This window comes from Galeopterus variegatus, unplaced genomic scaffold, assembly GCF_000696425.1.
Source record: "Galeopterus variegatus unplaced genomic scaffold, G_variegatus-3.0.2 Scaffold286, whole genome shotgun sequence".
Classification (NCBI taxonomy): Eukaryota; Metazoa; Chordata; class Mammalia; order Dermoptera; family Cynocephalidae; genus Galeopterus; species Galeopterus variegatus.
In genome coordinates, this window is record NW_007726397.1 from 141526 (window position 1) to 154239 (window position 12714).

General features: G+C 36.2%; 1 protein-coding gene across 1 annotated transcript in view; it reads right to left on the bottom strand.

Moving 5' to 3' along the window:
• Window positions 1-12714, bottom strand: part of KLHL7 (kelch-like family member 7) — a 68581-nt gene that overhangs the window by 6751 nt on the left and 49116 nt on the right. The window contains exons 8-9 of the mRNA XM_008567031.1: window positions 3475-3715; window positions 1172-1373 (exon numbers count right to left, since the gene is read on the bottom strand). Of these exons, the coding sequence (XP_008565253.1) occupies window positions 1172-1373; window positions 3475-3715 (443 nt within the window). The remainder of the gene's footprint in view (window positions 1-1171; window positions 1374-3474; window positions 3716-12714) is intronic.

Below are 12714 nucleotides of genomic sequence, written 5' to 3' on the forward strand. Positions count from 1 at the left end.
TTAACACTTTAGCAAAAGATATTTCAAGGCAAGTTGCTTTTTTTGTTACCAAGGCCTTGTACTGGTAACAAGTTGAGCAAAAAATGAGAAAAGAACATTGTAACTGCACTTTTATTTGGGAAAGGAGTTGTTAATTATGCTTCCTTAAGTGCTTTAAAAATAGGTGGGAAGCATAAATAGATAAATGCACATGACTGGTATTTTATGATATTTTAAAATTAAGCTCTTAACTCTTAATTTTAATAAAAGCAGTAATTGGAGTGGAAGACTTCTATGTCTTGGAGCCTGGAAATATTTCCTAAACATAAAAAAGACCTAGAATTTTGGTGCAACTCTTTGGCCTAATGTTTAAATTGAACATATTTACCAATGACTTGTTCCAGTAAAGGAAGAACAATGGGCAATCCAGACACATGAACAAGTGACTTTTCTTATCAAAGCTCTTTGGATGTATCAACCAAAGGTACGACTAGGACATCATCTGTTTTATTTCCTCATTAGCTTTAACATCACTGCACTTACTACCACCCCTATTACTGAATGATCAGCACATTTCCTTTGGCTACATTGAGTGGGTTCTATCATTAACTGCAAGGTCAGAGAAACTGGCTAACCATTTATTTCTTTAGCATTTTGCCATTTTAAAAGCAGTTATTTGCTTCCCAGTTGATTTAAGAATAATTTTACTTAATAAATATGAATCCAAACATACTTTAGGAAGTATGAACCCAAAAAGACATACCTGAGGGCATGATTTATTAATGCCATGAACCAATATGTAATATTTCTACTTGAGGGCAAATTTACCACTGATCATAAGATTTTTTTCCCTCCTCTTCCCCTACATTTCTTGACCTATCAAACAAAAATATTTTATGAATTTGATGAATCAGTCAGATGTATCTCATTCATAGGCATTTATAGCATAAGTAGGACCAGACCAGAAAGAGAGAGGCTCCAAGAGATATACGATCAAGCCATTTCTTAATTGTGAAGGAAGGGTCCAGGTCATAAACATGCCACTCATGGTAGTATATTCAAAAGTGTATGTATATTTCTAATACAAGAACTAAATTCGTCTGTTGGGTTCCTTCTACCTTTTGAGATCTTCTCCCACTGAGCTTATAGAATACAATTAACTGTGAAATAAGAGTTTCGAATTGATACATACGTTTCTGTGGCAGGATCATAAACTTCACAGGAATTAAGCACTCTCCCAGAAACATTGTTCCCTAAACTTCCACCACAAACATAGATCAGGCCATTGGCTTCCACCATCCCATGGCTGCAGCGCTGAGTCAGCATGCTGGGCTTTGTGTGCCAGCTTTCAGTTCTCGTATCATAACACTCAAATAAATACAGAGCTGAATTTCCTGTAAAAGAAAAGGGCCCCATCATGTTTAACTTAACATGTGCATAGGTTTGTAGTGAACTGACTGCTGAGTCATTAGTTATGGGAGGGAAGAATTTAGGGTTGTAGGGTCATTTTTATTCTCAATAACAAAACAATAACAAAATGTAGGAATAGTTTAAGAAAAAGCTGATCCTGGTTGTACAGACCTTGGAAAACATTCAATAAAGGAACTGTTGGAAAGACTTATTTATTGGTAATTAAATAAATTTTTCTTTTCTTTTAGAAAAGAAATTGGTTTGATTTCAAAAGAAAAATTAAATAGGAAACATTATATATGTCTTCAGGCTCAGTTGTGCATGATGGGAATTATCCAAACTTCAAATGTTATAAAGAATGGAAAAGCATAACTACTTAGATGGTCAATCCACACTTTAAAAGTTCAAAACTACGATATGATAATATTCTAAGGCTTATTTAATATTCTATAATAGCTACTGCACCATTACCAAAACTATATTTTCTGTCTACTTTCAGCGAATGTGTGGGTCACGCTGGTCCATTCCTGAGTATATTCTCAAGGTATCAATGTATGTTTCTGGTGTATTTTGACATTTTAAGGCAAAAACATACATTCATCATGTTTCACAACTTCTGCACACTGTAGGAGCTCAATAAAGAATTTTAGAAATGATATTATTACAGATCAAGTGCTTTTTGCCTTCCCAAGAAAAAAGAAGTTAGAACTTTACCAAACTATTTCTCATCTCCCACCCTTCTGGGCTACTGCCAAATGATTTAAAGAAAAAAGAAGTTAGAACTTTACCAAACTATTTCTCATCTCCCACCCTTCTGGGCTACTGACAAATGATTTAAACAACAACAACAACAACAACAACAACAACAACAACAACACCTTTGTAATTCTCCATTGCAACCAAGGTCTAAGAAAAGTAAAGATCAGAGAATAACAAATAGCAGAAGCAATGGTCATGACCAACAATAACTTCTTTTTAACTTTTTAAACATTTACAATATGACAGATTCAGTTGGTAGACACTAGGGGAAAATATACAGTACACAGAAAATATTTTAAAAACTACTATTTAAATAAAAAACTGACTTAGTAGAGTAAATGTTGAAGAAATAAAGTCATCTCCTGCACCACAGAAGTTACTTCCTATCACCTTTATGATTTATTGTATTTGAAATATGCTGTGTTAGGACATTTTGTGAAGAATGCTTTTAAAGAGGGGAAAAGGTCACCTCTTAAGTCACACTTAGGAAATTATAATTTTTCTTATATTCATTTGACAAGTAGTGGGGAGTAAAAACTTAAAACAGATAAATATGCTGACCCAAACTAAAACATTCTCTTGGCTAATATAAAAATCAAAGAAAAATAACTAACTTAATATTTAAATTCCATTCCTCAGGTTTGCTTGGTCTTCCTAGTTTTCTTTATAAGCCTATTATTTAGCTAAAGAAATTACTTGAAAAGATGAAAGCATATAAAAGCTATTATGTGTCTAGTCTGCACCTAGAATATTTATTTAGAAAAAGACCACTACTGGACACTAACAAATTATCCATCAATAAGAAAAGTTTCTATACCCACATCTCATACTGATTAATAAGCATAAAATACCACTACAAGTCATTAGATTGAAAACTTAAAAGAATAAAACAAATGAAAAAGATCATTCTTACTTTTTTTCTGATGCAAAGAAAGCAAAGATAATACAGATTTAAAGAGCTTTAATGTAGTAAAATGTTCTTACAGAGTCTATGTTAAGCTAAACTTTGAAGTCTTTAAAGCAAATATTATGTACCCAATGCAACTAATCTAGAACTAAAATTCAGATGGTGTCAACTAATGCTTCCTCATGATAAAAAATGGGCAATTAACATAATTTAGGAAGCTGAAGATCTTGCAAATTAATGACTTATAAGGGAAAAAAGGTAAACTTTCAGGGAAATGGGCTCTAAAATGTGACAGATATATATTTAAAGTACCAAAGAGTATCTGGACAAATAATACCAGTAGTTTATTTAAATATGAAAGCCACGATACTTGGCTTTAAAGCACTTTCTCCAAACAAAAATACTTAGGAAGTCCTTACCTACTTCTGAACCTCCAGAAGTATAAATCTTGCCTTCTGCAGCGCAGGCTGCAAGGCTGTCTCGAGGTGTTGGAGGGCCCAGTTTGGAATACCAGCTGTCCTTCACTACATTATAGCAGTCCATTCGTTTTATGGGGAAAAGCTGAGAGCCACCCAAAATGTATACTACGTTGTCCCAAAACACACATGCTGCATCTCTTCGTTTTTCAAAGGGGCAGCGGATGTCTGTCCAGCTATAATCCTGTAACAGGAAAAAAACATGAAGATTTCAGTAAGGAAAAATAAACTGAAAAGGATAAAGCAAAGATAATAGCTGAGAAAATACAAAATATAAGAACGTGTTAATTTACTAGAATACACATATACAGTAATCCCCTCTTATTTGTGGGTCTGCTTTCAGCAGTTTTAGTCACCTAGATAATAGCTGAGAAAATACAAAATATAAGAACGTGTTAATTTACTAGAATACACATATACAATAATCCCCTCTTATTTGTGGGTCTGCTTTCAGCAGTTTTAGTCACCTGAGGTCAACCACAGTCCGAAAATATTAAATGGTAAATTCCAGAAATAAACAATTCATAAATTCTGAATTGTGTGCTATTCTGAGTAGCATGATGAAATCTTCCACCAGTCTGCTTCATCCTGCCAGAGTTGCTACCCTTAGTCACTTAGCAGTCATCTCTCCTTTATCAGATCTTAGAAACACAGTATATATAAAGTTGGTACTATCCACGATTTCCGGCACCCATGGGGGGTGTTGGAATGTATTCTGTAAAAAGATTACTGTAAATGTCTGGCTTGAGACTACTATCCAATTAAGTCTTGTGTGATTTCTTTTTTTCCTTTTTGTCTTTTTTCGTGTCTGGCAATGGACCGCAACGCTCAGTGTCGCGCCCGTACCGTACCGGGACCGGCAACGGGATCGCAACCCTTGGTGTTGCTCCCGCACCTCGCTCAGCCAGTGAGCGGGAACCGGTCTGTATGTGGGATCCGAACCCTTGGCGGGAGCGCCACCGCGCTCCCAAGCAGCGCGCTGTAGCAGTGCGCCACCGGGCCGGCCCCAAGTCTTGTGTGATTTCTTCAGAACATTAGTTTGTTGGGGCAGAGGGCAAGAGGAAAGCATGTGACTGCTTTGAGTCTTTTCTGGCTCTAAAATAAACCTGAATATATTTGGATATATCACCACTTGGTCTTGTATTCCTTCTGTAACTGAAAATCTTAATACAAGAAAATTCTAAAATAAGTAAAGTCATTTTATTTTTTAAAAGCCTCTTTTTCTAATGTACATATCCTCATCCCTTCCCTGCCAGATGTATGTAGTGATATAAAGCATCAATGGATAATATGAAGCCCAAACTGCCATTATCCTACTGATATCTAAAAACAGAAGGTACTTTGTGGACTTCTGTGAAATATTAATTTTCTATAAATATTCGGTTAAGCCGATGTAGTCAGCTGGACTCTTAAAACTGTGATATTATTAAATACTTGAGTAGTCTTTTCTGAGTTGTCTTCTCCCCAAAGACTAGAAACGAGTACCTATCAGCATCTCACAGTCAGGGCTGTTCACAGCACCACTGTTCCCTCACTGCATTTGACAGCACTCAAGCATGCTTGTGTTGCCCTTCCATGTACGCTTACGGGGGAATGTCCCCAAAGTTATAGCATCTTGGGTCCTCCCCTTTTTCAAGGAGGCTTCAGTGTTCCTGCTGCTTTCTGAAATTGGCTGAAAATAATCAGGGTCAGCCAGGAATCCAAACAATTCCCAATCTGACCGAGCAAAGCACTATGTGTGATTATGAATGTTGAGCTCCCTTTAGGAAAATCTGACTGATACCTATCATGCTAGTATCCAATGTTCCAGGAATTTGTTGGATTAGATCAAAGTATTATAGAACACAGGGATCTCTCAGGAAAGGAAGAACCCCTACAGTCTGCTTTATACGTTACCAGGAAAAGAGTCTTTATTTTCAAATTAGGATCTGTGTCTTCCTGGGTTATTCAGTGTTAATAGGCAGGCACACAAAACTACTGGATAAACATAACATCTTTCTGAAACTTCAGTTTTACTCAATGGATACTGAAAAACGGGGGGAAAATATTTTTACCTGTTCTCTTAGACGAACTATATACTATAGAATGAGAGAAAGCAAGAGATAAACTGATGACCATATTCAACAAGGAGCAATCTCTCAAAGGTAAACTAAATGATTCTCTTACATATTCCTCAAATCCACTCATTATTCCTGTCTGGAAAAGAAATATAACTTCACTAATAAACTACATTATTAACCTGGTGCATCTCATGTTTTACCACTCTTATATTCAATTTACTTTGTATTTATTATTAGATAGCCATATGGAAACTTCACAATTTTTAAAGATATCCTCATTATCTTCCCATGTTCTTCCTTAATTTTAGGATAAGAAAGTTAGTCATATATTTTTAAATGATATCTAAGACTACTACTCTTCAAGTCAAAAATAACTGCCCATGTAGGAGGCTGGGAGTAAAAACAAAAAACACTTCTTTTAGCCAAAGGTGCTTAAACATTTAGACAGTAGGATATGAGGTTCTAAAGAATGAAATAATTCCAAAGAGTTTGGTAACAGTAATTCCAAACTTTCTAATACTACTCAGGGGCTACAGTAGGGAATAAATGGGTGCTCATATGTACCTCTAGGTTATCTTTCAGATATGAGAATTAAAATAAATTGCTCTTAGGACTATAAGCTCCAGGGAAAAAATGATTAGCGTGTGTGTGTGTGTGTGTGTGTGTGTGTGTGAGAGAGAGAGAGAGAGAGAGTGGCTTATTCTTCTACCTACTTGCAATTTGGGCTCTAATTTCTCAAGAAATCAAGTTTTTAAATGTTTAATGACTATTTTAATAACTGTCAATAGTTATTGTACATGCCAGACACTGAGTGTGATAAATACTATATATAATATTATGCCCACTAGCTGATCTGCTAGAAGTGAAATGTCCTTTGCAAGAATTACTACCTAGAATGCAAAATAGACTTCATTTCAGCTAAAATTTAATGTTTTATATTTGGGCTCATTTAAATACACTTGTGTTTGAATAAACCTGGCTTTGATTATATGTATGTATGTGAGGGCAGCTTATTTATTTTTTTTTTTGCATGTGTACTCCCTGTAAAGTCTACCTAATTCCCCCAACTACCTGTGATCCAAAATAGAGTACTGAGAAGTGATTTGCATGTTTGCTCTTTGATAACTGGTTACACTACCTAGGAGACAATGTGCATAGTTAAGGAAACAATGAGAAAAGGGAAAAGAATAGATGGGAAGTCAGGCTTGTCAGCTCAGTGGGTATGAACGTCAGGCCTCACCCTATTACCCTAGTGATAGAAAAAGTTCGACCTGGGGCCTGCAGGTGAGGGAGGGTTATTCATAGCTCCCTGCACTCCTAGGCTACAGGGCAAGCTAGTTTTCATGTTAGCAACAAGATGGATGAAGAGCACTAGACTGGGGAGGTGTATGTGTGTGGGCAGGGAATTGTTACCCTAAAAATATAATTTAAGTTTTACTAAGTATCTATTCCATGCAAGGTTCTGTGTGACCAACCAACAGAATCTAGGGTTGGGGCCAGGCTGTCATCTACTTTTTTTGGTCAATCTAAATAGTTTACATTTTTATCCACTGCTAGAACAATTCTTCTCCTATGAATGTATCCTAAGGAAAAAACTGGACAGTGTGCAAAACTGGCATACATAAGGATGTTTCACTGCAGGGGTATTTTAAAAGGAAAAAACTAAAAATAGGCCAAATGTGCATGAAGAAGATGGGTATTAAATAAATTATGGTAAATCCTTATGATGGAATACTCTGCAGCCTTTCAAAAGGATGACATGAAAATAGCTCCATAATATAATGCTGAGAATAAAAGTTTTGTGAGATGGCACGTATGGCATGATCCCATATATGTAAAATGTGAGGACTGGAATAATGTTCACTCACTATTGACGACTGGATGTTGGGAGCACTTTGGCTTTTTCCTTCTATCTTGCTGTTTTTGGATTTTCTACAATGAGCATGTATTATTTTTTCAAAAAGAAAAAGTAAAATATAACCAGGAAAATGATACCAAAATTATGGTACAAGGAAAACAATTGCTTTTCATAGCAGAGGCTTATAACAGTGCTAAATGTTTTAACAGAAACATGAAATTAAAACTAACTTAAAGGCTTTAAGAATTGAAAAACATAAATAGCTATTTTACTATGAGGCTGAATTTGAACTACAGGCCAGATTAGACACAGTCTCTGCCTTCCTTCCAAATAATACATTTTTTAGAGCACTCTAGTTTTCTAGTAACTTAAAGGCTTTAAGAATTGAAAAACATAAATAGCTATTTTACTATGAGGCTGAATTTGTACAGGCCAGATTAGACACAGTCTCTGCCTTCCTTCCAAATAATACATTTTTTAGAGCACTCTAGTTTTCTACAAGTAAACATTTGATCATGCCAAGTAATTCCACAGGCTGCACCTATATTTTGAAATGCACCCATTTTTAATAGGGTAGCACAAATATTGCTGGAGACATATTAACCTCCTAAAGTCCAGAAAGAGATTTAATAATCAGCTACTGGGAAAAATACTCTTGTAACTTAAATTCTTCAACAGCAACAGCACTGTAGCTAGATAAAAAAAAATATTGCTGGAGACATATTAACCTCCTAAAGTCCAGAAAGAGATTTAATAATCAGCTACTAGGAAAAATACTCTTGTAACTTAAATTCTTCAACAGCAACAGCACTGTAGCTAGATAAAAAAGCTTCCACAGTTGGGGAGTGGGAGCTGACTGTGTTGCTACAGGCTGCTAGGTAAAATTAGGCTTAATTAGCAACAAATAACATAAATAGGCATTTTCCAGTCTACTCTTAGACTAAAACTACACTCAAACCTTAACTACTCAGAAATTTAAGTATGAAATAGAACTTAGTCCAAAAGTGAAACTTGACATGAATATTATGCTATATAACAACGCTTGTTTGGGCCGGCCCTGTGGCTCACTCGGGAGAGTGCGGTGCTGATAACATCTCTTAGACTAAAACTACACTCAAACCTTAACTACTCAGAAATTTAAGTATGAAATAGAACTCAGTCCAAAAGTGAAACTTGACATGAATATTATGCTATATAACAACGCTTGTTTGGGCCGGCCCTGTGGCTCACTCGGGAGAGTGCGGTGCTGATAACATCAAGGCCAAGGGTTCGGATCCCACATAGGGATGGCCGGTTAGCTCACTGGGTGAGCATGGTGCTGACAACAACGCTTGTCCTTTGAGTAGAAAATAAAATATTAGGGAACTATCCTGTGCTAGCACCCTGCCAGTTATCTCAACAGAAGATCTGCTTTTAAATGAACTTTTGACATGTAACTTTTAGTCTTGGCACAGCAAGGCATATTACACTTTAAATGATTATCTCAAATACCAGAATGTAATCACATACTCATTTAATGAAATGTTCTCACCATTGGAACAAACATTTCTTTATGCTCAGACATGCAGTGTACAGGAGTTAATGCCAAGAGATTTGGAAGAACTGGAGAAGGTGAAGGGGAAAACAAAGTGGGGAAGGTGGTAAGCCTTTTTACATTTAAATATGAGAAAATCAGAAAACCTAAGAATGGAATGGAGAAATTGACTAAGGAGTGAATGAAGGTCAAAGAAATAAAAAAGGAGTCAGATGAACATAATCAACATTCGTATGAATCCTGGGAAAATTTAAACTTTTTGTTTTTAGACCAGAAAACAAAAATTTATAAAGTTTAGAATGGCCGACTTGCCTAAGGTCATATACCTGTACTTGAAATGCTTTCTACAAAACAGCTGCTTTAAAGAAAAAAGACAAAAAAAAAAAAATAAAAAGTAAAAGACCAATGACTTAGTCCTTCAGTTCTTCTACCTATGTCTAATTTCTTTTTTTAAAGTGCAAAGGTAAGTTAAACTCCATTCAGTTAAAAAATACTTTTGGGAGCTTTTAATAATCACACCTATCAAGTCAAAAAAATGCATTCATACTCAGGATTCAATATTCTCTGAGGTCTTTTTCTTTCTATCCAAACTACCAATAAGTCTCTCTCAAATAAACTTCTATGACACCTCCACAGAGGTGACCTAGTTGACAAATCCAACCCAGGGAGCTCTTTTCATATCACCAGCATCTGTCGTATATCATACACTGGGACGAGGTCTTTTTCTTTCTATCCAAACTACCAATAAGTCTCTCTCAAATAAACTTCTATGACACTTCCACAGAGGTGACCTAGTTGACAAATCCAACCCAGGGAGCTCTTTTCATATCACCAGCATCTGTCGTATATCACACACCGGGATATTTAACTGGGAAAGTTCAGCCTGGCACCTCTGTGTTCTCAAACTGCTTTGTGCTTCTGTGTATGTCTCATGCACTCTGAATTTGAGGACAGGTCTGTGTTATGTCCTGCCGGTGCCCAACCCACAAATTTCAAATTCTAGATGAACTGTGATGCTGGTAATATGTGCTAAAATATTCTTTAACCTATACTTTTACAACCCACTAACCATACAACATGCTCTGTTGTTTGTAACAGCTAAAGTAATTGCCTTTTATACTTGGATCACCAATTTTTAAAGAAAATAATACACAACAAAGCTAACTGAATATAATTCAATACTGCTGAGATGACAGATCTTACAGTGCCTCTGGGTCATCATATGAACAATTACCAAAGGTAGCAAAAAGTAATTATCAGGTGACGTAGTCTAGTAAATAGGGAGAGTTTATCTCTTTTCCCGGTTAGTCACCCTAAGCCTGACTCTTATCCCTCTAATCCTATGTACATGTGCCCACTTCCTTCCAGCTACGCTCCCATGGCTAGAGTCCCTTAAAACAGCACCACAGAGATACCATTCCTATTTTCCTCATAATCTTCCCACTCACAGCTCTCAAATACCTGCAGCTCTGGTTCTACTCTCTCAGAGCCTTTTTAGGGGACTGATCTGTTAATTTATGATAGTTAAGTCTGGGTTGTGGTTTATGGAGAAGTTTGATGTTACCCCTCCCAGGGTTAGTCATATTTTTACTGCGGGTTTCTTGCAGATGCAGTGACTTAACACAAAGAGAAACAAATCTCTGAAGGTGGAAACTTCAGGCACTGTACTGAGGTAGAGTGGAAGGGGCTGTGAAGTTGGTTTTTAGAACAAAAGTACAAAACAGTGTGTTATACAGAAGCTTGAAAAGAACAGACTCTCAACACTCCTATTTTGGAAGACATTGTAGGAAGGCAGAGCACTCAGCTGAGTGTGTGTTCCAATCTCTTCTTTACATGAATGTGAGGACCACTTGTCTAACCAAACTGCCTGCACAGAATCAGGCAGAATACTTACCTTGCACAAGATGCAGAGAACATTGATTTTTACCACTGGGTGCCTATCATGCTTAAGGGCTACCACGGTGACCCACACTTACATTCCGAAAATGTCAGCAGCTGCAGCTCACGGCTAGAGGGCCAATCCATCTAGGATGACTGCTGCCAATTTTGGATATTTTGCTTCTGTAGATGCTTCTGATCATTTTAGCAGTGCTCATGCTTTTACCTCAGTGCACTTCTAGAACACTCTTTGCTGGTGGCAAATACTACTGATATACTTTTATAAAAGTCTCAGTTTTTTAAATGTAAAACCATCCTCCTTTAAGGCTTACACTTCTTTTATGCACATGATCATTTAACATCATACACAATGTATAACTGCCGATTTCCACCCTGATCACAGGGTGAGGCTGTCTGCTCCTTAAGTGAGACCTGTTTAGGAGGGAAAGTGGCTGTGAAAATGTGAGGCACTGTGATACCTTTAATAAACAATATTTCCAGAAAAAAAAATTTTTCCAACAGGAAATGTGTTTGAGTTAAAGATAACTTTTCTTCCCTTAATTTTTTTTTTTTTTAAGGGCCCATCTATATTTAGATCCAGTCCTATAAAACCAACTGACAAAATTTCCTGTGAAATGCTAAAAAAGTTACACTGGTTCACTCATCCTCACAAACCTGAGCGCTCACAACGGGCCAGGCATTAAGCTCAGTGATAAGTCTACTTCAGAATTAGAAGTAGAAAATGCACTCAGGGCAAACCTTCTGATCCTGATGGTCCCATGAAATATGGCGTCATATGGTTTTCTGCCTTTGTAATATAAAGCCTCTGGCTCTCACCCTGCTAGTCTTACTCCTTGTTTGTTTTTGGCAGGGGATATACAGAGTTCCTTTTTCCCTAGGGCCCATTTCTCCACTATATGAAAGTCGTGAGCCAAGGTCCTTACAAAGTTCTAGGCCCTCAGTTCATTTCACTGGCAGCAGGGTCCAAATAAAAACTGGTTAATTGAGTCAACTTTTATTTAGGCATCAATATCGTAAGACAATTACCATGCTACAATCTGAGAACACCAATACTAAGGGAAATAGACATAACACTGAATATAGGTAACTCTTTTAGTAATCACTACGCACTTGAAAATCTAAAAACAGGTAGAAGATGGAGAAGGAGAGGCTCAGCAGAAAGGACCATAACAAGAAAAATACCATTTCAATTCAATTAAGCAACCCAAGACTTCTTTTTCTGTTAATATGCAGAAAAAAAGTTAAAATTTTGTTTGCCATAATTTTTTAGTCATCATTAATACAAATATTTCCCTGTCATCAAGGAATATCTAAAGGTAGTTTATAGGGATATTGACTTAATTAAATAAACATTTAATAAATATTGAAATAGGATTCTGATAGTGTTAGCTTCAGGGAATAAGAGATAACTGATGGAATGAGTATGTTTTTATTGGTCACTAATTTCTTAATTATTTGAATTTTTCCACTGGAAGTCTAAAAATTTGTAGTTGAGTATACAAAAGTGCAATTAAGAATGGGTCACTTATAAGAGTAAAGTAAGACGTCAAAGGAGAATTCTGATGTTAGTCTCATTTCCAGGGGCTTGTAGAATATGGATTTCTTTTCAACTGTCCAATAAAAAAAAATCAAGGAAAGTGTTAGAACTACAGACTACAAATAAACAAAGGGCTAAGAGCCATCCCACATTCGCCTTACTCTAGAAATAATGCTCCCTGCCTCCTAAATGAAATCATGATTCTTCCTGCCCATTTGTACAACAAAATAGCCATCTACTTTATTTTAAAATAAAATATTTTCTACTAAAACTTGATTTAATTGCTTTTTTTTTT